Source organism: Aethalodelphis obliquidens, unplaced genomic scaffold (genome assembly GCF_003676395.1).
Source record: "Aethalodelphis obliquidens isolate GAN/ISIS:26980383/991018 unplaced genomic scaffold, ASM367639v1 scaffold49, whole genome shotgun sequence".
NCBI lineage: Eukaryota > Metazoa > Chordata > Mammalia > Artiodactyla > Delphinidae > Aethalodelphis > Aethalodelphis obliquidens.
In genome coordinates, this window is record NW_020837993.1 from 484,472 (window position 1) to 509,498 (window position 25,027).

Here is a 25,027-nt window from a genome sequence, read left to right on the forward strand (position 1 = left end):
GAGCTGAAAGCTCACGTTCAAAGCCACAGCTGCTTAAGTCACAGAGATGAGGCTGGAATCAGGCTTCTCGGCTGCCAGCCTCATGTTCTTTCCATGACACCCAGGCCTGTGGTCACCCCTCCTTTGTGGAGTTGATTCTGCCTTATCAAGCCATTGATGTTCTTGAACTCCAGATGGATTGGGCCGTGGTCACCCAAAGGGGGTCATCAATGTCTGGCCCCTGGGGGACCCTGAGGAGGTGTGTGTTCCTTCTGGGCTTTTCCACTCCCAAGCCATGTTCACCAGCAAGCCCCCCTACACACTCCCTTTATTTAAACCATGTCATTTGTATTGTCTTTACAGGCAGGAACTTAAGAAAACAAGCCTGTCCTTTAAACAATCCTATATATGAAAAAATGAAAGAGAATGGAAGGAAACTAAGTCAGGAAGGCCCACAGGGAGATTGGATCTCAAGAATTTAAAGAGTAGTTTTTCTGGAGCTGAGGGGGGAACGTTAAATGCTGTCCATGCGTTTGGCGCTTGGGATCCCACAGTGAGCCCATCAGCCAGGTGGCACGCGTGACACCACACTGGGGAAGAAACCGGCTCAGAGATAATTGGCGACTTGGTGGAAATCCTGGCTCATGGGTGGCTGCTCCAGGATTTGAACCCAGGTCTCTGGCACTAAAGCCAGTGCCTTTCCCGTGGCCCCTCTGCTGACCTGAACCCTGCCTTTCCTCTCCCCTGCAGACACATAGAGAACTGGCGCGGTCTGCACACGCTCAACGCCGTGGACATGGAGCTCTACACCGGCCTCCAGAAACTGTGAGTGCACCAGCTCCCGGGGTGTGTGGGGAGTGGGATGGGCTAGGGCTCAGCCCATAGTTTGGGTTTCAAAGCAGGACCTGAACCCAGGTCTCCTGGGCTAGCCCTCTGCTTGGCTGATGGTACCCGTGGAGCAGGACATTTGCAGTCACCTCCTCCTTTGGATTCAGTGCAAGTGGCTGTGGGAGATTTGGGGTGGAAGGGAAGAGGCACAAAGTGGGTGGCAGCGCAGTAGTCGTGGACCAGATTCTTACCCACTTGCCAGGACGGGCACATCCCTCACCCTGACCCAGGTCCCAGTGGGGTGTGAGCCCAGATGCCTCCCACTGGACCCCCTCAGTTGGATCACCCAGTGACGACTGATGATGAAGAGATGCGTTCAGTTCACCGGGTGGCTGCCGTCCAGTCTTGGCCTCACTGGCTGTCAGCCTTGGCCCAGAGCAGAGATGTTTCTCTGCTCCATAAGCTCTGCTGAACATCTTTTTCTCTCTCTCCAGGACCATCAAGAACTCAGGACTTCGGAGCATCCAGCCCAGAGCCTTTGCCAAAAATCCCCACTTGCGCTATATGTAAGTAGAGCTGAGAGCTGGGACCCGGGCCTTAGAGAGTGGGTGGGTGGGGTCATAGGGCGGGAGAGAGTCCTGGGCTGTGAAGCCCAAGGCCTGAGATCTGGACCCGGCTTTGCCACTGTGTCCTGGGGCAAGTCCCTTCACTTCTCTGGACCTGAGATTTTGCCTTTTAACACAACGGGTTTGGATTTGATGATCTGTAAGTTTCCTGTTGGATGGAAGAGCCTAGGACCAAGGATTAGCGGGAGGGAGTGTCTCTTCACTCCCAAGTGTGTTCACTTCCTGTGATGAAATTTGCAATCGTATTGGAATGTAAATGAGAGGAAATTCCCCATATAAGTGTAGTGTGTGATGTGAGTACTATACTTCTGAGACCATGTGTAGGTCCGTAAGTGTGTGTGTGTGTGTGTATGTGTGTGTGTGTGTGTGCACTGGGGTGGTGGCGTGGGGTTTGGAAGGGGGAAAGCAGGGCCAGGCCACGTGTCATGTCGAAATAGATTCTGGGTTCAGTGGAGAAGAGCTCTGAAAAGCAGAGACACCTGTATATAAGGTCACACAGCTTTGGGACAAGCTGGAGGTGACATGACCCTGGTGGGATCCCCATGTCACCTGATCCCCTGGGGGGGTGTGCCCCCCTCCTCTCCCCTCTCCCTTCCCACCACTGCCATGTCTGATGGTGGAGGGGCCTCCTGGCATTCGGCTCTGTCTAGACCTGTAGGGGTGGAATCACACGAGCTTGGTGTTTCCTCTCCAAGCCTAATTCTGGGCTGAAGACTCTGGGATTAGACGGGAGGACCACCATTTCCTGGGAAGAGGTGGGCTTGAAAAGAAGCCTAGGGCCAGCGATTAGGGGAAGTACCAACATGCTGCACCTGTTGGGGGTCCTTACTGTTCGGTCAAGCCTTCTTTTCAGATGGTGACCATTTTGGACATCTGCTGGGCATGTTCTCCAAGAGCAGAGATTCCATAGGAACCAGGGGGATGGAGTCTACTGTATTTGGGGAGAAAATGGAGGAATGGTGTGCAGATGAATCTTTCCTTTGGCCACTTGAGAGTTGTACTGGCCCAGGCACTTTGCACTTGAAGGGCATCCCGGCTGCATAGGAGTCTCACAGGAAGAGACACAGCACCCAAGGGAAGTGGAGGGGAGGTAGAGAAAAAGAAAAGTCGTGGAGAATTGCAGTGGGTGAATTGTTTCTCTTCTGGGGGGCCCTGGCCTCACCCCCGGGCCTCTGTGTGTTTTCCCAAGCACGTAGTGAGTGCTTGGTAAACATTTTTTTAATCAGTTATGGCCACCCCTGCTTTGTGCTGAACTTTCTTTCCTTTCTCTGGACATAGCACACTGTATGGCCACTGATGTAGTACCTGTGGGGAACTGAGGCCTCCCCTGCAGCTGTCTCATTTAGCCATTGCCGCCTTGCCCTAATTGAGCCTCTGTGGTGGGAGTCTTCTGATGTGTGTTCTTTGCAGCTGGGGGCATAGCTGGGACCAGAGGAGGGCCTTGGACCGGATGTTCCAGGTGTTTATTTTATTGGGGATTTGAGTTTCGATGTAAACTATCCCAGGAGAAGAAGCTTTTGACCTCTGAGAAGTCTCCTTTTCACACTAACTCATACAAGGGTCACAAAGCCAAATGCCCACGGCGGACCAGGTGGGGAGAGTGGAGGCTGGGGACCATGTGTTCCCCCCGAGAGGCAGCCTGTAAGCAATTCCAGCTGACTGCTGCCATGAGGAGGCGGGGCCTCGGGTTGCCAGATTTACTGCTTTTTTTTTTTTTCAAGAAGAGCTGGAGGTCCAGTGAAACCTTTCAAGTTTTAAATACTGGTAACTAAAAATAAAATCTCTCAACTCATGGGCCAGGCAGAACTACTCTGTGGGCAGAATATGACACATGGAGTGCCAGTTTGCGGTCTAGGGTCATACTTTGGAGAGAAGCTGCCAGCATAGGAGAGGCTCTGTCCCTTTTGACGACAGTGGCTTGGTGCTCAGAGCCTGCTAGGGCACTGTGTCACCTGAAGCTCGTAGGGCAACTGAGAGGGCTTCTGGACCCATCATGTTTCCATGGGCTACAGAGGTGGGGGGAGATGCATCTTGGGTTAAAGGTGTCTCTGAAGTTGGGTTGTACTAGAACCTGTCTTTGAATACCCTTGAGATCCCAGAAGAGGGCTGCGACCCACCATCTCTTCTGAGATGATCTGGGTCTGCTGGCTGGTGGCAGTGACGGGCTGGTGGGGCTTTGCAAGATTCCCAAGACTTTGGGGGCAGGAAGGGTCTGGGTGGAATAGGTTCTGATGACACCAGTGAGCCTGCCCATGACCTTGGGCACTGTTTTCTCCTGGATACATTGGCCGGCTCTTGACAAAGTACTTGGTATCGGCCACAAAGGGATCAAGAGTGAGAAAGATGGGTCACCATCAGTCCAGCCCCAGTTTGGGCCTGTCTGCATATTGGGGGCTAGTTGGGTGCTCAGATCAAGGTGAGAGGGTCAGCACCTGGTCCAGGGGCTCTGATAGGCACAGTGGGGCTGCTGGAGGAGCCTGAGGATCGCAGAGAAGTGAGTTAAGAGGTCGAGGCATATGCAGTGGCTTCATCGATGGGTTGGTTTATTAACTTTTACTCCTTACGAAGACAAACCCCAAATCCTGACTGAGTGAATTTCCCGGCAGCTTCGGGACATTTTCTCCTGGCAGATGGGCCAGGTTTCTCTGCTCTCTCACAGCATCTTCTATTTCTGTCCTCTACATGCATTTACAAGTCTTCAGGCCCCAGCTGAGCAATCACAAGATGATCACTTACTCCAGCACTAATTGCCGAGCCCTGGCTTGGCGGCTTTTGTTTTCCCCCTTCTTCTTCTTTTTTCTTAGGGTGATGGCTGAGAAGTCTTTTCTTCTCCCCTCTGTACCCAATAAGAAGCCAGAAGTGAGATCATTGCCTTCTGTACCAATGTCAAGTTATCCAAATTGTTCTGATTGGTTCAACTGTCTCCCACCTCTAAGCTGCTGTTGCATCAGTCAGTGTAATTCTTTCCTGTGCCAGAAAAGGAGCCAACGATGTGAAGGCCAGGTGGTCTGCCACAAAGAAGGCTGGAGATTAGGACTCTTCAAGGTTTACGAGTGACTGACCATCTATTTTTGACCGCTTCTGTTTTCTCTGTCTTTTCTGGAGTGTGAAAAATGAAATACTGATTCCTACACATCAAGGGAAATTTTTTTTTTTTTTTTTTGCGGTACATGGGCCTCTCACTGCTGTGGCCTCTCCCATTGCAGAGCACAGGCTCCGGACGTGCAGGCTTAGCGGCCATGGCTCACGGGCCCAGCCGCTCCACGGCACGTGGGATCTTCCCAGACCGGGCACGAACCCGTGTCCCCTGCATCGGCAGGCGGACTCTCAACCACTGCGCCACCAGGGAAGCCCAAGGGAAATACTTTTTGAGAGACTGGAATATTCTTGATCCTATATCCTTTCCCTGATCTTAAGGATTTCAGATTAAGGATTCTTTTTTTTTTTTTTTAAGGATTCTTTTTTTTATAATTAATTAATTAACTTTTGGCCATGTTGGGTCTTTATTACTGCATGAGGGCTTTCTCTAGTTGCAGCAAGTGGGGGCTACTCTTCATTGTGGTACGTGGGCTTCTCATTGCGGTGGCTGAGCATGGGCTCTAGGCACGCAGGCTTCAGTAGTTGTACTCATGGGCTCAGTAGTTGTGGCTCGCGGGCTCTAGAGTGCAGGCTCAGTAGTTGTGGCGCACGGGCTTAGTTGCTCTGCGGCATGTGGGATCTTCCCGGACCGGGGCACGAACCCGCGTCCCCTGCATCGGCAGGCGGACTCTCAACCACTGCGCCACCAGGGAAGCTCAAGGGAAATACTTTTTGAGAGACTGGAATATTCTTGACCCTCTATCCTTTCCCTGATCTTAAGGATTTCGATTAAGGATTCTTTTTTTTAATAATTAATTAATTTTTGGCCATGTTGGGTCTTTATTGTTGCACGTGGGCTTTCTCTAGTAGCAGCTAGTGGAGGCTACTCTTCATTGTGGTGCGTGGGCTTCTCATTGCGGTGGCTGAGCACGGGCTCTAGAGTGCTGGCTCAGTAGTTGTGATGCACGGGCTTAGTTGCTCTGCGGCATGTGGGATCTTCCTGGACCAGGGCTCGAACCCGTGTCCCCTGCATTGGCAGGCGGATTCTTAACCACTGCGCCACCAGGGAAGTCCCAAGGATTCTTAAGGATAGGAATTTTCCAAGTAGGTAATTGGAATGGCTATTTGCTAATGGATGTAAAAATGGTGCCTGTTCTGGTGATGGGATGTGATAAAGATTAAATGATACGAGGCACATACAGCACTTAGCCCAGTGCCTGTAAATAATCAGTTTAGAAATGGAAGCTGCTAACAGTGACGTAACTATTGTTATTACTGGCGGTGGTGATCGTGGAATCAAAGAAGAGAGATTAGGTGACCTTGACAGGGATTCTGACCATTACTTTATTCTGGAAAAGCTGGATTTCTGTCCTGCATCTCTCTGGTGACTAGAATACTCCTATCTACAATCTCTCTGATGACTTTCTTCCTTGAATACTGATGAATAAACTCTGATAGATTCTCTGTGGTCTCCGTTTAGTCCCCCTTGCTCTAGACTGTATGTAGACCCCTCTTAGCCCTGGTAGTTTCAGAAAGGATCCACCCAGTGGCAGTTGATGAGCTTATGCTTTATTTCCATCTTGAGACCACACCCACTAACACTAGTGAACTTGGATCGGTTGCTGAATCTTCTACCCGCGCCCCCCCCCACCCCGCCTCCTCCCCGCCAGGCAGCTGACTCATCTCTTCCTTCCTGGGGTTTGTTTTCTCTGGTGTGTCTCACATAGAGACCAGATTGCCACAGTCTGATGTCCCCATAAGTAGAGTCATGGCGATGTCTACCTATGAACTGCACTCAAGTGATGGTACTTCCTTTCATCTGTAGAGCGCTTCATGGTTTCAAAGTACTTTCTCCTATGTTATCTCCTTTAATCCTCTTACCATCCTGGGTTGGGGAGTGCGGTAGGCAGCCTTCTTTTATAGCCCAGAAGACAGGTCCAGAGAGGGTCTGATTTCTAAGTACCAGAAATACAACTGCACCAAAGTCCTCTGATTCTCTTTCCAGAAATCTTTCTACTGTAGCTCATGGGCCAGAAGGGACAATGTTTTTCACTGAAGCAATTAAAAATTTTTCTTAACATTTTTACAGAATTGCATAAAAAATGCAGGTATCTGAGGAGAAGAGGGAATAGCTAATACTGATTGAGAACTTTACTACGTGCCAAGGCCTGGACCTGGTGCTTTGGCAAATATGATCTCACCCCTCAGGGTAACTATAAGTTAGGGTTCCCCTATCCCCATTTCATAGATGAGAACACTGAGGCTCAGAAGTCATAACTGAGTTCCCCCAAGGTCACATAGTAGTTAGTGGAACAGCCAGGATTTGGACTCTGATCCTTTTGACTCTGAAGTCCCTGGACTTTTCTACTTCCTAGGCATGTTTTGTTTCTCTGTCTAGTTTTCACAGCAAGAATTCCTTATGGGGGCAGGTGGAGGAGGGTCTTTAAAGTTTTATTAGAGAGCCGCTATTTCCCCTGGGAGATTTAGCACCATCCATCCTCAAAGAGCTCTGTTGAGAAAGCTCTGTTTCATTTCTTTTCCTATTCAGGTCAAATCCTATAACAACAGCTACGTTACGACCTGAATATCTTTGCTGTAAGAAATTTCTTAACGTTAGCCTGTGGCCCACTTACTTCCAAGAATATGTAATGTAAGATTCCAGCAAGCCAAAAGAATTTATTTAATCCCTTAGAGTTGTTGTGCTGGGATCTTTCTTGTGTTCAGTTGCTTGATTTCTCTCCCTAAGTCACACTGTTATCCCTCTTTGTTGTAAGCAAACATACACGAGGTCTTCAGCTGAGAGAGCCAGCCCAGAGCTGACCTGTGTGGGCGGGGAATGGGGTGGGGAGGGGAGAATGTCCAGATTTGGGCACGATTGTGTCAACAGTGTCATGTTCACAAGGAGAGAAAGGCAACGACACTGGGCAGGTGGGAAAAGAGGAAGTGGCCAGAGTCCCTGCCCTTTCAGGCCGCGGCTGAGTCAGCAACACATTTCTCCTGAGACCACTGGGGTGAACATGTGGTGAGATTGATTTATTACGCATTGTAAATTACTTGGTGTTCTCTCTCCTTGAAATAACCACCCCATCCTGGGTTCCAAGACAATGTGTAGATATTGTATCGGTAGACTTTTGCCTCCTCTTGCCCCTTACCTCTGCACTGATTTTTCTCCAAGTCCCAAAGGGGTTGTAACTGGCACACTTGTCCCATGACCTTTTCTTCGCACGTGCCCTTCCTCCTCTCTCTTAGATGCAGCACTTAGCCGTTGAACGCTGTGTAGCTAACAGTTAGGAGTGTGGGCTTTGGAGATGGAAAGGCCAGCGTTCAAATCCTAGATTTACAAGTCCATGTCCTAGAGCTTCCGTGAGCTTTGAAGGGAATATAATAGTTCCCACTTCACGGGATTTTTCTGAGCTTTAAATGAGACGATGCTCGAAAAGTGTTTAAGGCAGTGCTTTACGAAAGACTCAGTAGTTTTGCTGTTATTAATGACTTCGCCCCTGCTCATTGGTCTCTGATTTCACAGAATCATAGATAGTTAAAGGTGGAAGGGACTTTAGCGCTAAACCTGTACATTTATATTCCTAGCCCTGTTCCCATCCTGGCCCTTTGGACTCATAAATCAAACTGCCTCCCTGGCATCTCTACTTGGGTGGCTAAGACACAAGGCAGACTTGACTTGGCCAAAACAGAATTCGTGGTTTCATTCCACATCCTCACTCCAAACCCTCAGTGTTTCGTGTTTCTCTAAGTGGTACCATCCACCAAATTGCTGAGGCCAAAACCTTAGGAGTCATTTTTGACTCTTCTCTTCCCTTTCCCTGCCCTCCTTCACTCTTCCACCATTCAATTCATCAAGTCCATAGGATACTTTATAACCATCCACTTCCCTCTCCCTCCACATAGACTGTCTTGATCCAAGCCACCTGGCTCTATGATGATGGCCTCCTAACGGGTTTTATTGCCTCCGCTTTGTCGCCTACATTTCATTCCCAACACAGTTGCCAGAGTGATATTTTAAACACATAAATCGGATCTTGTCACTCTGCTGCTTAAAGCCCTCCAATTACTTCTCGCTTTACTTATAATAAAAGCTAAACCTCTTACTGTGGCCACGGGATTCGAGTTGATTTGGTTTCCATCTCCCTCTTCACCTTCCTTGCTCTCTTCTCCCTGGCCCTCTGCTGCAGCCTATGAACGTTTCTTTCAATCCCTTGAACACACCAAGCTCGTGTTCCCCTTGGAGGCTTGGTGCTTGCTGATCCATCCAACCCACATGAATATCCTGCCCCAGATCTCTGCAGGGCTGGGTCCTTCTCATCATTCCCTCCAACGTCTCTCTCAGCAAGGCCTCTGTGGCCTCCCAATCTGAGTGGCCTTTCTTCACTTCACTCTTTGCTACATCATTTCCTTGGCCCTTATTACTTTTTCTTTTTTAATCATTATCAGTTTATTATAAAGGATGTTAGAAGGGATACTCCTTGGCCCTTATTACTTTTGATGATCTGAAGGTATGTCATCATTCAGTTACTTGTTTATACTCTGTCTCCCCCACTAGAATGAACTTCCTTGGAGCAGGGACTTGGGGCCACTGCTGTGGCTCCAGCACCTAGAATAACGCCTGTCACATGGTCAGTGGTCCTCGGCTATTTGTTGAGTGTGTGAGTGACTCTGCTCTGCCATGATCATTCTATGGAGTTTCTTCCCATAAGAATCCTCATACACACATGCATACATCATTTCTCACGCATTTTCAGGGATTTACAGACTCCCCTTGGACCCTGAGTTAAGAACCCTTTCCAAGGATGTCCTAGAGAGAGGTGTGTGGTTTCTGGGATGTGAGGTATTATACCTAGCAGGTCTTAGCCATTTAAAAGTTATTATACCAGATGTGACAAATGAGATTTATATTATGCCATATTCTCATGGGCATAAAAGAATGCCTTCATAGTTTATAATCTCCAGTATGGTAAAGATAAGTCAGGAATATACTGGTGTGGGGTTTCTTTGGGGGACAATGAGAAAACATTCTAAAATGGATTATAGTAAGGGTTGCACAACTCTGTGAATATACTAAAAACCAGTGAATCACACATTTAATCAGGTGACTTGTATCATATGTGAATTATATATCAATAAAACTGATGAGTGTGTACATGTGTGTATGTGTGTGTGTATCTCACATCCTTCCTTAGCAGAAGCTTTCAGGGCCTGTGTGTGGACCAGGGCCCCTGGTCCATCGTGTCTTTTTGCCCTCTGCCATGGGATAGAGGATGTTAATGTTCCAGACAGAGGCTGTTCTATTAGCCTGAGTCTCGCTGGGGAGGTTATGGGAGCAAAGCCACAGCTGACCTTCTGCGGACATGGAGTAGGAGAAAGAAAGAAACTTTTGCTGTGGTAAAAAAAGGAGAAAAGGATAAACCAGGAACGATGGTGGCTGTAATCAGTGCATGGGGTGGGTAGGCTACCAAGGAGTGCATACTGTACTCACTCTTGGTGCCTTTGCTGCCATCCTATTTCTTTCAGTCCTACTCGAGAGGGTCTCAGAACACAAGTGAGAGGGATGCTACTGCAGGATGGCTTTGAACGTCCTCTAATTTACATGTATAGAAAGGAAAATCGTAAGCAAGTGGCAGTTCTTTATTAGAGCTTGGGGGTTATTTGTGACAAAGTTGTGATCGATCACAACTTTGAAGCACTGTACCTTCTCCAGCCTTCCAATACAAGGCAGTGGAGGGGCCACTGGTTTAACCTGTAAGTGTGACAGTGGATCAGCGGTGGAGCAGCTTAGAAGGCTTCATGGAGGGGGTGGCCGTGGGGTCGGCATTGTAGGAGGTGTGGGTTTGGATGGGTGGATGGCCTGCTTATGGCACAGGGGCTGCTGCTCACCGTGGGATGAGTACAGCCCTTTTCCTGTTTTGGAATTTCTCCCAGAGCTGTGTAGACACATGTTCATGGTTCCAGGCCATCTAGTCTGGCCAGCAGGTAAATGCTGAAAGAATTCCAAGGGAACAGGACTTGGAAATTGAGCCATGTGTCAAGGCGGTGGGATTTTTGCAATCTAATGATGTGGGAAGCTTGAGTCAGGAAGGGAGAAGGTGCTGAACTTTGGGTCCACACGCGTGTGGGGAGGGGCTTGGGCCCTGATTGCCTGTCAGTTGTGAGAGGTACTATTTGGCTATGACAGTGCTAGATGATCACACCTTACACATGGCTTTGCTCTTTCTCTGGGTTATCTGTGACCCTGGATAAGCTGTGTAGCCCATTTAATCTGTTTCCACATCTGTAAAATGAGGTAGTGTTACCAAATGGCCCAGACTTGGCCTCATCGAATTTTGGGAAGTTCTTCCTGGAAGAAAAGTGGCATCTGGGGCCATCAAAGACGAGGCCAGAGGAAAGCTATTTTCAGCTTATTCTGGCCCTCGCCTCCGCACTACTTCTCTGGTAGGCATTCCAATGCAGTGAGTTCCAAGGACATCTAGAAAACACTGATTATATATCAGGCATTAGCCTATATGCACATTATATGTCATTTTATGTTCATAGCAGCAAGTGGCCACCATCATTGTCTCCATTTTACAGATGGGGAATTAAAGGCACAGAGAGGTTAAGTGACTTGCCTACATTTACACAGCTACTCAGTGGCAGAGACAGAAGCCAGCCCTAGGTGGGCTGCCTCTAGAGCTCCAGAACCTGTTGTCTTCATAACTCCACTCTACCATCTGTTCACCGTGGCCAACTCAGGTCCGACCAGGGCTGGTGTCAGTTCTCTGGAACCCAGCTGGAGAGGAAGGTCAGGCAATAAGCTTCAGAGCAGCACTTCTCAGAATGGGGGAATATTTTGGCAGGACTGTGGGAGACTACTAAGGAAGTCCCTGAAACCAAGTCCTTTACACGTGGTTGCCAGCAAGGTCTAGGGGAGCTGGCAATGCCCTTTAGCCTACTGGCTGGCACTCAAGAGGGCCATTATCAGGTAGTCACAGAGTATGAGTGCTCAACAAAGAGAACAGCGCAGGTGGGGATAAATCCACACTTATGATATGTGCCTGCAGGAACACCAGACATTCAATCTGCCCATTTCCAGGGCAGCATGGGGCTGCTTTCCATGTCACCAGCCCTGGCTGTGTTTGGCCCCAGTCCCAGATAGGACCATATCTGTAGGTGGCAGACCCCATTACAAAGTCTGGCTATGGGAGTGGGAAAGGAGGGGATGTGGACCAGATTATGTGAACTCTGAGGCCCGAGCTCGGCCATCTCATGATTTCGCGCCCACTTTTGCAGCTTCAACACCTGACACCTCCCAGTGCAGTCGAGTGGTGTTATTTCTGCCTGGATCCCTGCATTCTTCCCATATCCCAGCTCCTGTGACATCTGATGACTTCAGACAGGGCCTTTGCTGTCTTTTAAATGGATCCTTTTTTGTCCTATTGAACCCAAAATGTGTTTCGTACCCTAGAATTCACCAAGCTCCAGATTTTCAACTTGGAATTTCTTAGTCTCTACTCATTTATTTGCTGCCTCCAAAAAAAATGTCAATTTCCAGCCCACTCACACCCTGGGTCTCCTGGGTGATTGCCCCTCTGGGACTCTGGGAAGGATTTGCTCCTTGGGCCCTCGTGAGGCAGGTGGCAAGCTTCCTAAACAGAGTTTCTTTTTTTCTGTTCCATTTGTGTCTCTCCTCCAGACTCCCCGTGGTCCTGGGATTACTCACGTCTTCCTTGATAATTTCTGTTCACTTTGTTTTGCGGACAACATTCTGATCCACCCGGGACAGACCCAATGTGACCCAGACTGTATGGCCACACACCTCCCTTGCCGGCCATTGTCTGTGATATTTATTTTGCATTTTTTTGTAGTCAAAGCCCTACGTTCAATGTAAAGGTTGTGTTCTTTCTGATTTCAGGTATTTCCATTCTCTAGGAGCCTCCAGACTGAACTTTAAGAGTTTTCTGTAACTTCATCAGCTTTGCCTTTCAAGACTCAGTCTCATGCTGAGTAAACACTCTGGCCTCTGGGCTGCGTGTCTCCTAGCCTTGGGGATTAGACCATGTGCCCGTATTTTCCAGCCTTGATGATCCTAGATTTTCTTCTCTTTTCCTCCCCCCTCCCCTAAGGCTTCATTACTTCCCATTTGTCCACATCTCTCTTCTCCGTTTTTCTTGTTAAGGACAGATTTAGAAAATGAGATTAGTCTCGTGGCTATTTTGGAGTCATCATTAATTTTTGTCCCTCTTCATGCTTTAGCAGGCTGGCAGTCTCGTATTTCTTCCTGGTTTCTTCTCGATGGCTTTGCGAAAGTCTCTTTTATTCCTGGGTTAACCCTTTTGTCTCTCGGGGCTTGCCTTGGTTTTGAGGAGCCTCTGCCTTTTCTGGGTGGCCGTCTAGGCGATGCAACCATCATGACTATTCTGGGTTGGAAGGGCATTGGGTCTCCCAGAGCAGGGGTAAGCCATGTGCTACCCCTGACCTAAGCTATGGCAGTCCCCTGGCTCCCAATAGGGGCTGCTCCCCACATTGACCTTGAAACCCACCTGAGGAGTCCAGGTTAGACCTGAAATACACTTTGGAGAGGTATGTCTCTCCCCCATGCTGTGCAAACTCTAGGTCTTATGACATCATGCTTCTTTCATATTAATTGCAGGTTTGAAGAATGAATGAACGAATGAATGAATGAGGGAGTAAATGAACGAGTGAAAACAGCATGTACTTTGGAGGTGACATTGAATCTCCAGCTTTGCCAACTCTTTTACTTTGTGTTCTTGGCCAAGGAATTACTTCTCAGTATCCTTCCCAGGACATTGGGAACGAATTCCTACCCTAACCCTATGGGCCTTTCTGTGAGGATTGAAAGAGTGAACGAACATACAGCACCTCCCCTAGTGGCTGCCCATGGTAGGTGCTCAGTAAACAGTCCATCCTTATCCTGGAAGCTATTACAGAAGCTCAGAAGTTCAGTCCTTGTTTAAGGCATTTGGAAGCCCAAGCTCTAAACAGGTGGATCTGAGGCTCCTCTGGAATTCTAACCCAGTATGTGGGGAAACCAGAAACTCAAGGGTAAGGGAGTTAGAAAGTTGTGTTGATATGCTGGTTGGAGCTAGTGGATGCCACCCCAGCCCCTGTCCTCTGGGGCAGTGTCAAGGCCATGCACCCTTGCCAGCTCATAGGCTGTATTAGAATAATGTCATTGCCAGGGAGGGGGCTTTATTAGTGTTACATTGCCATTCTCAACAAAGGAATTGAAACAGAAAAAGGGGTGGTAGTGACGTGGGGTCAGGCACGTGGGGCGATGTAAGGGCCGGATTTAGAGCATGTAACTCTCGGGATCCTAAAGTCTCCATTGCTGCTTCTTCAGCCCTGTGTCCCATCCTTTTCCCTGATAGATGTTTCCATGGGTCTGTTCATGTCTCCACTGCAGAGTTTACACCTGCATCTCTTTAATGTGGTTAAGACTCTGGCTTGATTTGTGATTTTGAAACCTCTGCCCAGAATAACTCCTATCCTATTTGCATTTAGCCAGGGCTAGTTTTTTCAGCCAGAGGAGCGGAATTCTCTCGAGCTCTGCCCATGCCTGTGGTGTAAGGCACCCTTTAGGGCTACCTGCTTGTCTCTGCAAGATGGTGGACTGGTTGGATGTGGCTGCATCTGTCTTGCCTAAGCTGGGGCTTTTGCTAACAGCTGGAGTTACCCAGGGTTGGGCTTTAGGGAGGTCCTTTCAGTTCTTCTGACTTTACAGAGTGATGAGGCCCCAGGAGTCCTCAGGGACCCTCCGATGGGCCTGATGGGAATCTGAACCCAGAGCCCAAGGCTTCGAGGGTGTGGTGGTCTGGCCCTTCCGCTGCTTCTCATGCCCTGGTCATGGTCAACATATTGCTACAAGGAAGCAGAGCTCGCGCAGAGCTGTTCTCTTTAGATAGCAAACAGGAGACCTCCTCTTCTACACCTGTGTCTTTGTCTATAAAATGGGTCTAATCCTGCTGTCTGCATGTCCCCCCAGAGGGTTATGGTGAGGGTTGAGTGCATAGTGTTGGGAAAGGACTTTGACGAGAGTGGAACCTGAGCATCGTGTTCAAGGGGACGTTGTGTCTGTAATTGATTTCCTGGGTTTGGACAGACAATACTGGGTTGTCGTCTCCTTGCCAACCTCCTGGGAGCTTGGGACCACGAGCGGATGCTGCTGTGGGATGTGGTGAGGGGACCTCACCCAAATACCAAAATCTGGGAAAACATGACCAAAACACTTTATCCTCTTGGGTTTAGCTAAAAATGGAGGCAAAAAAGGAACTCTGACTCGGTTTGGTGATCACGTTATAAGGATTTTGTAAAGAGTGTCTCTGATGCAGATGACGTCAGCCTCATCCCAAAACAAGCAACCCTGAGCCTGGCATTTAACCACTGATGTTTTGTGTCTTAGAGTCCTGTGAAGTCCACTCCCACAGGGTTATGTAGCATTTTCCCAAGATATGCATTCATTAATTCCCACCAGATACATCTGTTGAGGTCCTACTGTGTCCCAGGCAAAGCTGCCAAGGTAAATTACACTTAGGTCTTTGGCTTCCGGGGGCGAGCGAGAGAGGCAAAGGGTCGAGGCAGTTACTCTTCAGTGTGATGGGGACTGAGGAGCATTTGGCAAAGGCAGGTGTTGCATCTTTGTGGGGGGCAATTGTAGCAGGGAAGGCCCCCTGGGGTGATGACAGACAACCTGAAACCTGAGGGTGGGTGGGAGTCAGCAGCTGAAAGAGCTTGGTGGGGGGCTGGGTGGTGGGGTATTGGACGAGGACTATTGCAGGTAGAGGGAACTTCGTTCTGTACGTCCAGAGGCTTGGCAGTGAAAGAGGAAGTATGATGTGCTTGGGGGACCACAGGCCCCCACTGAACCTGAAATCAGGCTCAAAGCATGACTCCCGCCATCATCTTGCCTTCTGGGCCTTAAGTAGGCGGTACTAAAAGGTTAGAATCTTGCTTCCAGCTCTCCTGTCTCCCAGAGTGGTCCTCTGATCTAGGACCTCTGTCGCTAGGGCAGCAGAGCTCTGGGGAGTGGTTCACGTCAGGGAGAGCCAGAAGAGGATGGGAAGCCAGGGCTGCAGGACAGACCCCACCCCTGCCCCGCCCCGTGTGCCCCATTTGCTGCCAGGCAGTAGGTGTCTGATGCCTCCTCACCTTCTTCCAGAGGGAGGGCTTCGGGCTTCCCTGCCCAGGGCCCCAGTCTCTTTTATACGCCAGTGTCCTAAGAGGTCTCCCCAGAGCTGTCATGCTTAACCCCATCCCAGATTGGTTTAAATATTTCAATCTGATCCTCATGAATGTGCCTCTGATGCTCTTGGGCTAAGAGCCAGATTCCCTCAGTCTACCAGGTGAGCATGCAGCCTGGACAGAGACCGGGGTGGGACAGCGCAGTACAGGCCTGGGACCAGCCTCGGGACCTGTCCCAAGTGCTCTCCACCAACATCTCCCACGCTACCTCTTCTGCTCCCGGCCCCCGCTGCACTGTGCTTCCCTCCAAGCCTCCATCGTGCCATGCTACCACCCTTCACGGCCTTTGCCTGTGCTGATCCCTCGGGGTGGAAGGCTTTCCTCCCACGACCAGGCTCTTTAGTTACTGCCTACCGCTTCTTCCAGTTTCAGCCCAAGGATTGGTCGAAAGCTTTCCGTGACCCGCCCCCCACCACCAACCGCCGCCATAGATGCTGTTCCCATCACTCTTCTTAGGTCCCTGTTCTTTTTCTTCCATGGCACCTGTCTCATAAAATATACGTTTGAATTTAATAATTATCTTTCAATTATGTGATGTTTGTTGTCCCTGCTGGGCTGAAAGCTCCCTGAAGATAGGCATCCTGCCTCTCTCCTCTGCCACCCAGTACCCAGAACTTGGCAAGCGCTGGCATGTGGCAGACACATCAGTGGATGAATGAACGGGTGACTCGATGGAAGAGCTGCATGGTCATTTGTTTCCTTTTTCTCATTGGGTAGATCCGAAGCCCAAAGGCCTTCAGGGTAATAGAAAGTAGGCTTCTGCCTTTGAGAGGCTGGACAACCTCCCCGATGCTGGTTGAGTTTGGTTCCATACCGTGTCCGTGCCGCTCAGAGCCAGTTGCCCCCGGAAATGCCTGCTCCACAGGGGAAATAAGGGACTGACCTCACTCATCCACCCAGGCACCCCAGTGTTTTCCTCCAAGAATGAAAGGGCACCTTAGTTCCTCGTCCTTTTCCATACCTGGAGAGCCCGGCTGTGGCCCAGGGGGCAGGCAGCTTATCCCTTCCAGGTGGCAGTGGGGCTGCCCTTCTGAGTGCCAGCTGTCCGTCTGCGATCAGGAGCCTCTGCCGATGCCAGCAAGGGCAGCGTTTGCAAAGAGCAGCCGTATCCTCCTTATTTATTGTGAGGAAAAGAAAACAACTTAAGACCTTGTAATTACACAGCCAGACATGTTCTTAAATAAAGCTTAAGCATTCAGAACTCCAATTAGAATATTAATAATTGCATTCCCCAGCAGCCTTCTCTCTTTCTACTCCTTCCTTCTCCTCCCATCCTTCCTTACTCCTTTTTCCCCTCTGTCTCTCTCATTGGCGCAGGTCTCTGCTGGGACCTCAGCAATCTCTGGAAAGCCTCTCTCCCCGGCTATGACTGGGCATACTTGCGAGCCCAGTCTTTTTAAAGATCATCAACACTGATCTTTTTAAAGATCATCAACAGCATTTCTTTTCTTTCTTTCTTTCTTTTCTTTTCTTTTCTTTTTCTTTTCTTTCTTTCTCTCTCTCTCTCTCCTCTCCCCCCTTCCTTCCTTTCTTTCTTTCTGCGTTGGGTCTTCATTGCTGTGCATGGGCTTTTTTCTAGTTGTGGCGAGCAGGGGCTACTCTTCACTGCGGTGCGCGGGCTTCTCATTGAAGTGGCTTCTCTTGTTGCAGAGCTCGGGCTCTAGGTGCACGGGCTTCAGTAGTTGTGGCATGCAGGCTCAGTAGTTGTGGCTCGCGGGCTCTATAGCGCAGGCTTAGAAGTTGTGGTGCATGGGCTTAGTTGTTCCGTGGCATGTGGAATCTTCTCGGACCAGGGCTAAAACCTGTGTCCCTGCATTGGCAGGTGGATTCTTAACCACTGCGCCACCAGGGAAGCCCAGCAGCATTTCTTAAGTGATTTCAAAGGCATGGGGCTGTGCTAAGATTTTCTTGACCACCCCCCATCCCCATTTCTGTTAAGCCTTGAGAAGAGGGTAAAGTTGTGTTGAGGACACGAGGATTGGGGTCATTCATAGCTGGGCTCCATTTCCAGCTTGACTGCTGACCAGCTGCAAGACTTTGGTCAAGTTCATTAATCTCTTTGAGCTGATTCTTTCTCTGGTGATAAAATCATCTCCATCATAGGCTGGTCTTGGGACTTGGTTGAGGTAATGCATTTGAAGTCCTGACATGTAGCAAGTTCTTTCCAGATATTAGGTCTTTTCTTTGCTATAGCTCTAGATCATACCAGAATTTTATGGAGTTTTTGTCTGTTGTCCTGGACCCACACTTTCATTGATGTACCTAGAACATGCTAGGCACCTAATAGGTCTCCCCAAGTATCTGTGAAATGCGTTGGATATGTCTTTGTGGGACCCTGAAGGTGGACATAGAGAAGGGCTATCACTGTTGTGCATGGTTTACTGTTATGAGAGGCCCAATGACATGTTTCCTCTTATGACTACTGCCCAATTCCTTGAATAATATGCTCTCATAACCAACATGGCTACAGTGCTTTATAAACCACTTCTCAAAAATACCATCTCATTTAACATGCAGTGTTAAGGTGAAATAGCAATTACTGGCATCCTCATTTTATTGCTGAGGAAACAGAGAGTGGATTACCCAAGGCCACATAGCTAGAAGCAGTGAAGTGTGTATCAGGACCTGGGTCTGACTCCAAGCTCTCTGTCTTTTCTGCTACACTGGGCTGTTTCCTAAGTCAACGCTGACCCCCGGGTGGGGACTCACCTGGTTTCTGGACCTTGGGGTCTTGATGCTGCTCTGAGACTTACCATAGATTCATCACCACCTGCTCTTTCTTTTAGTTTCCTTTCCTGTGACATGGGAAATACGTACCAACACTGGTTTTACTGGCAATGTGATAGTAGTTGGATCATTGCCAGAAACTAACTCCAAAGTAGTTTGAAAACATATAGGTTAAACATATAGGTTAACATATAGGTTAAAAATCTATATTAGGGCTTCCTTGGTGGCGCAGTGGTTGGGAGTCCGCCTGCCGATGCAGGGGACACGGGTTCGTGCCCCGATCCGGGAAGATCCCACATGCCGCGGAGCGGCTGGGCCCGTGAGCCATGGCCACTGAGCCTGCGCATCCGGAGCCTGTGCTCCACAACGGGAGAGGCCACAGCAGTGAGAGGCCCGCGTAACGCAAAAAAAAAAAAAAAAAAAAAAAAAATCTATATTAGATGATTGTATGGATGATGCTATGAAGGGCCTTGTTAAATGCAGGTAACAGGTGCTCTGGAAATGTCTCCCTGTGGCCAGTGCTGTGACTTGGGGGAGGGAGGAGGAATGGAGATACTAAGACAGGACTTGGTCCAGGTACAGTTGAAATGTTCAATCTAGTTGGGAAGATAAAATTAGCTTTCTTAGGCCAGAGATGCCAAAATGCTAACATCTGCTGTTTAGTGTTGACCATACCAGGCAGAGAGACTCTTGTATCCCAGGGTTGCTGGGGAAGGATTCAAGAAGGACATGGGTCTTAAATTTGTCTTTGAAGGAAGACATGCAACATTATATAGGAAGAGGGAGAAAACTCGTAGGTTGTGTGTGTGTTTGTGTGTGTGTGTGTGTGTGTGTGTGTGTGTGTGTGTGCATTTGCAAGCAAACAGGGAACAAAGCCAAGAGAAAAAGAGAAGAAATATTTATCATGCTAAACTCTCTACTAGGCACTCTTCCAACAGTAATCCTGCTCAAATAAGTAATATTCTTCCTGTTTTACAAATGAGAACTCTAGGGCTCAGAGAGGTTATGTATCTTGTGCAAGGTCACATAGCTAAAGATATGGACTCATATCTATAAATTGCTTCTGAACTCATGTTCTTTTTGTTGTATCATGGTGCAAAGGCCAGGTCATCTATCTGAGGGTGGTCAGGAGCCCAACTTTCCCAAAAAGGACATAGGAAGATTGTTTCTTCTTGTCAGAGAAACTGGTATCTCACTACCACTCTTTGTTTACCATGTTCTCAACCTCCATGTGCCACTCCCTGGGGATTCAGCACCATGGCCAGAGCCCAGGGAGCCCTCTTGGGCACATGGGCTGTGAACAGCTCTCCAGAGAGAAGCTCCCGGTCCCTGGCTTCCCCCTGATCTTCTCTCTGGCATCATCACAGCCGCTGACCTGTGACCTTAAGAGCCACGTGGCACTCAGGAAGAGCTTAGTACATGTGGTGGACAGGTGGCCTGCTCTCAGCCATCCTGCCCAGTGGGATCCAGATGTAAACGGGAGGGGATGTGAGAAAGGCCTGCTCCTCCAGCCTCTTCTCCTCCCAGGCCCCATACAGAGGGAACAGGGACTGTGATTTATGAGTGGGTTGCCCTCAACTGGGGCATCATGAAGTTGGGAAGGGAATGGGAAGCTGGAGTGGGGTTCTTTCCTCCGGGGCAGAGCCCCCAGGGTCTGTGTCCAGGATTGCTGTGCTCAGTCCCTTTAGCCAAGACTGTTCTGTTTCTGTTGAATGGGGACCCTGAGCAAGTGCATTTGTCATGTACTTTCTCAGAGGAATAGTCAGAGGGGACAAACTGTGGGAGAAACAGCAGAGCAGGCTGAGTTATGGTGCTGGTGGGTTTGTCCTTCGAGGTGATGTGCCTTCTTCATTCTTGGAAGGCTTTCACCTGAATATGCAAAACAAAGTCCCAACTGGAGAGCAAGACAACTTCCGGCTGATGAGTGTGTGCATATGCACAACTCATACAACACACACAGGTGTACACTATGGTAGTGTGTTAAAGGCATGGATGCTGGAATCAGACACAATGATTCAGGTGCTATTTTAACATTACCAGCTTTGTGACCTTGAACTAGCTACCTAACTTCTAAGCCATGGATTTTTTTAATCTGTAAAATGAGAACGAATCATAACAATAATGCGGACCAGGGCTTCCCTGGTGGCGCGGTGGTTGAGAGTCCGCCTGCCGATGCGGGGGACACGGGTTCGTGCCCCGGTCCGGCAGGATTCCACATGCCGCGGAGCGTCTGGGCCCGTAAGCGATGGCCACTGAACCTGCGCGTCCAGAGCCTGTGCTCCGCAACGGGAGAGGCCACAACAGTGAGAGGCCCGCGTACGCAAAAATAAAAAAATAATGTGGACCATAAAAGGTTTTGGGGAAGATTCAATGGACTAACATCTTTAATATCTAATATCTTTAGTATTAGTTCCTATCAAGCACTCAATAAATGTTACCTATTATTTCTATTTCTCAGAAAATTATTTCTGTATCCCAATTTTCTTTAGTTTATTGACATGATTATTGTTAATGATTCTGGAAAAATTCCCATAGCAGGGAAAAATGATTAGCAAGTTAATTAATTGTTTGCACTTGTCTTTAAAGCTCGTGGTTTAAATTAAGCTGAGGTCAGCCGTAGTAGTGCTGGGATAAGAAAGAATTAGTTGAGTTTGGCACCCTGATCAGTGCAAGATTTGTGAAATTCAGACCCTTTGGTGAAATGTACCTGCATGCTTTCGTTTAACTAACAATGATTGTGATCAAAGTGGGAACTACATCTTCCGTCTTCCGCTTTTTGAAAAGAGCTATCAGCAGAAACGCAGTTCACAAATGCTAGTGTGGCTGGTCACCCCTGGGAGTGCCAGCCTTTGTCAGGCCCAGGCACCATGTGCTCTTTCCCTCTGTTCCTCTCTCTCTCTCTCTCTCTCTCTCTCTCTCTCTCTCTCTCTCTCTCTCGTTTCTCTAAGTCTCAATTTAAAGTGCCTCGTCTCTACAGGCGAAGGCCCTCCCTTCCCAGTTGAGATTCCATCCTCACGCAGCCTGGGGGAAGGTGAAGAAACAGCTTCTTGGAGGTCGTTCCACTCTACATGAAACCAAGTGGAGTAAGGGGCAGTTCTGGGTTCCATAAATTCAAATGAGATAAGAGTTCTTGTCTCATCTCTTCCTTCCATAAAAGTCCCCATGGACTTGGCCAGGTCTCTGCAGGAGGGAGGCCATGGGGAATAGGAACGAACGATGCTTTTCTCAAATATTTTGCAGAATTGGACAATAGAGACCAAAAGACTGTGCATGGTATAAATTACAGAAAACAGTGGTGTAATGACATTGTTTGGTGAATAAATTAAAGCCCTGAGTCAGGAGGCCAATAACAGAGAGTGAGCAAGCAGAGAAGTCTAATTAAAAGGAGAAAAGAGATGTTTTCAGCTGATACTGGAAATGAGACCAAGATGGCGGTGGGGTGGCTGGATGGGGGCGGTGGGCCTCTTCCTATGGCTGTAGCTCAGCAGAGAGGATACAGCTGTCATAGGTAATCGCTCAAGGTGAGAGGCGAGGCCAGTGCTTCTGAAACCGAGGAGGAGGGAGAGTGGAGACCCGGAGAATTTTAGTAGAAGGAAAGCCACATGAGCTTTGGAAATAGAGAGAGCTGTAGGTTCCTGAACTTCGCAATGATTTAGAATAAGTGGGGATAGGAGAGGTCTGTGTGAAGACAGATGAGAACCTGGGGAATGAGGAGGGAGATCGGGAGTGAGGCTGGGTGGCTTCGGGGTCACGGGCTTCTGGGGACGGTTCTGGGTCTCATGTATCTGCAGCTCTGGACTTTCTTGAGAATACCCTCTGACTTGCCCTTTCTAAGGATTAGAAGAAACAAGATATTTTATGCAAGGGCACCCGACCTGGGCCAGCTGACATGCATGGACATGGGGACCATGGCCAGGCTGACTGCATCCCACCACCCTGTGGGACCAGAAAAAGTTTTAGGCAATGGAAAAAAATTCAAATTCTGAGCCACAAGCAAACCTTTTCGGACAGGTCCCCTTCCCCAAATTCTTCCGGAAATGTGGTCAATGAAGAGTTTTCCATGGAGGAACGTGTCTTGTTAACCCCATGCACCAGTGCCTAGCATTGCCTGGCATAGACTAGGTACTAAATCAGTATGTGTTGAATGATGGAGGGGGTGGCGTTTGCCTTTTAACAGAGTAAAAGCTGGGATGAGACTAAAGCTCATTTTGTTTCGAGAATTTGCTCATCTCTTTTGTTCTGTGCTGTAAACCAACACCTAGAAGAGGGCGTGGCACATAGTAGGAATTCATTAAAATTATTGTCCAGACTGGAATGCTCTGAGAGCACAAGAGGAACTAACTAGATGGGATTCTGGGACCACAGATATGAACTGGGACTGTTTGGGCACACCTGGCCATGTGGTCGCCTGTCATCAGTACTTATTGAATGAATTAATCTTGTATCCATGGAGATATTTAAGGAAAGTGAGGGTTTTGTGGTTTTTTGTTGTTTTTTTTTTGCGGTACACGGGCCTCTCACTGTTGTGTCATCAGATAGAATATCATCTAATCCATCAGGGCTGCGACAGGGGAATTATGATGTGAGATGGGAGGCTGGAGGCTTCCTAGGTGCTGACCCTGGCAGTGCACTAGGTAGGGAGAGAGGCTTCCAGATCCTCAAGTAGACTGTGAAGGGGGTACTGATGTGCCCCTTTCAGCATCCTCCCTCCCATATGGTGATGTGAGGTAGCTTTCACCCTGCCCTCCTTCCTCTGCTATTGTTGCTGGGCAAACAGAGTGGCCACAGGACTGGACCAGGGCAGCCACTCTCCATGTGCAGAGGTGGGAGGTCCAGAGGTCTCACTGGGCTGCCTGGAAGTCTCAGGATCCAGAGGAAGAGGCTGGGGGGGAGGTGGTGGGTAGACAGGAAGCCAGAGCAGGAGGGAGCTGGGGCGTTGCTTAGATAAGGCCCATCTGCCTCTCCATCCAGAGCTTTTGAATGTAATATTAAAATGTTCCTCATTATTTTCCTCGGATGGGTTTGCTATCCTGATATTAATTATTCTTAAAGGTCAACAGCGCTCTTTTGAATCCCCTTCTGTTCTATCGTGTAATCAGTTAATTAATTGGAAACCATTTAGCAGCGTCTGCCGAGCGTGTTGCTGGGTGCGAGTTTTCTTGTTTTGCTGCTCCCGCAGTGATGGTTCCTTCCATGTGCCTGTTTTCTTCCAAGGATTTGGGAAGTTGAGCGCGGGCTGCACCCTTCATCCCTCCCTCACCTGATGGACCCCCACTTTGCTCACAGTAGCTTCAGAGGTGTCATGTCATCAGCTTTTGTCTTTGTGAGTCTCTGCGAGTAGTAATAGCCCATTTCCATTGAGGACCTACATACGCTGGGCACTGCAGGGAGTGTCTGTACGTATTATTTAATTTAACTCTCACCATCTAATGTGGTAGAGATTTTGCTCCCATTTCAGAGCTCAGCGTGGTGAAGTGAGCCATCCAAGAATTATAGAGCTAGAAAGCGGCTGAGCAAAGATGGAACCTTCTAGAAGCCTTCTATCCTTGTTTGCTAGGATGCTGGTGCTTCAGAGCATCTGGGAGAGGAGACTTGGGTTGTTGCGGGAGAGTCTTAGTCGCAGGTGCTGCTGGTTCATTACAGGTACAAGGATTTGATTTGAGACGGGAGCCCTGTTAGTTCTTTATTGAGCTTCCATTTTGCTTGCTGTCTCTAAAATCTGATGTATGCAGAGGGAATTCCTCAGCAGCTTGACGGCAGAGCAGAAGTGGGAAGCAATGCTTGTGGGTCAGAATGCATCCAGCCCCTGAACCCTGTCAGCCCCCCAGCACTACGCAGTCACATTGAAAGGCTGACCTGTGCTAGACTCATTGGCAGCTCGTGTTTGTTCCAGCTCAGATCTCCTGCCCACGCCTCTCCTGGAGATGGGCTCCAAGGTGCTCCAAGCCTGGGCGTGTTATCATGTGCATGACTCTACCAGCCCCCTCCCTGCCTGGGCTCTGGGCTGCCCCTGAAGGGGGAATACAAAGGTCTGCTCTGGTTGACGGTTCTCCATGCTTTTCCCTGGTGCTAGCACATGGCTCTCCATCCTCTATGGCTTTCACACAGTCTCAGTTAGCTCAGGGGACACAATGGGAAATTTGACTCGAGTTCCTTTTTCAGAGACCAGGATGTCAAGTCCTCCCAGATATGGGGTGGGGAGGGTTTTCCAAATTCTGCTTAGGAACGGTAGGATCCTGTCCTAGGGGTGGTGACAGGTGGGAGACATTGGGAGCACAGGAGGTGGAAACCCCAGTAACACAGCTCCTCCTGCTGTTCCTGGCAGGTGGTAAAGAACACAGACTCTGCAGACAAGCTGCTGGGGTTCAATTCCTGGTTCCCCCACGCAGCAGCTGCTAACCCAGGGCAAGCTATCTAACCTCCTTGTTCCGTGATCTCCCCTCTGTAAAGTGGAGACCAGGACAAGGATGCTGATGATTTGATGATGATGACGATGATGGATGGTAGCACATGGCTGGTGGGGCGGTTGCAGTGTTTAA

The 25,027-nt window shown here is 49.0% G+C and overlaps 1 protein-coding gene across 7 annotated transcripts in view; it reads left to right on the forward strand.

Moving 5' to 3' along the window:
* The window catches only part of NTRK3 (neurotrophic receptor tyrosine kinase 3), a 371,729-nt gene that overhangs the window by 73,656 nt on the left and 273,046 nt on the right, over window positions 1-25,027 (forward strand). For all 7 annotated transcript variants that reach the window (XM_027083122.1, XM_027083119.1, XM_027083120.1 and 4 more), the window contains 2 exons: window positions 730-804; window positions 1,302-1,373. In XM_027083122.1, the coding sequence (XP_026938923.1) occupies window positions 730-804; window positions 1,302-1,373 (147 nt within the window). The remainder of the gene's footprint in view (window positions 1-729; window positions 805-1,301; window positions 1,374-25,027) is intronic.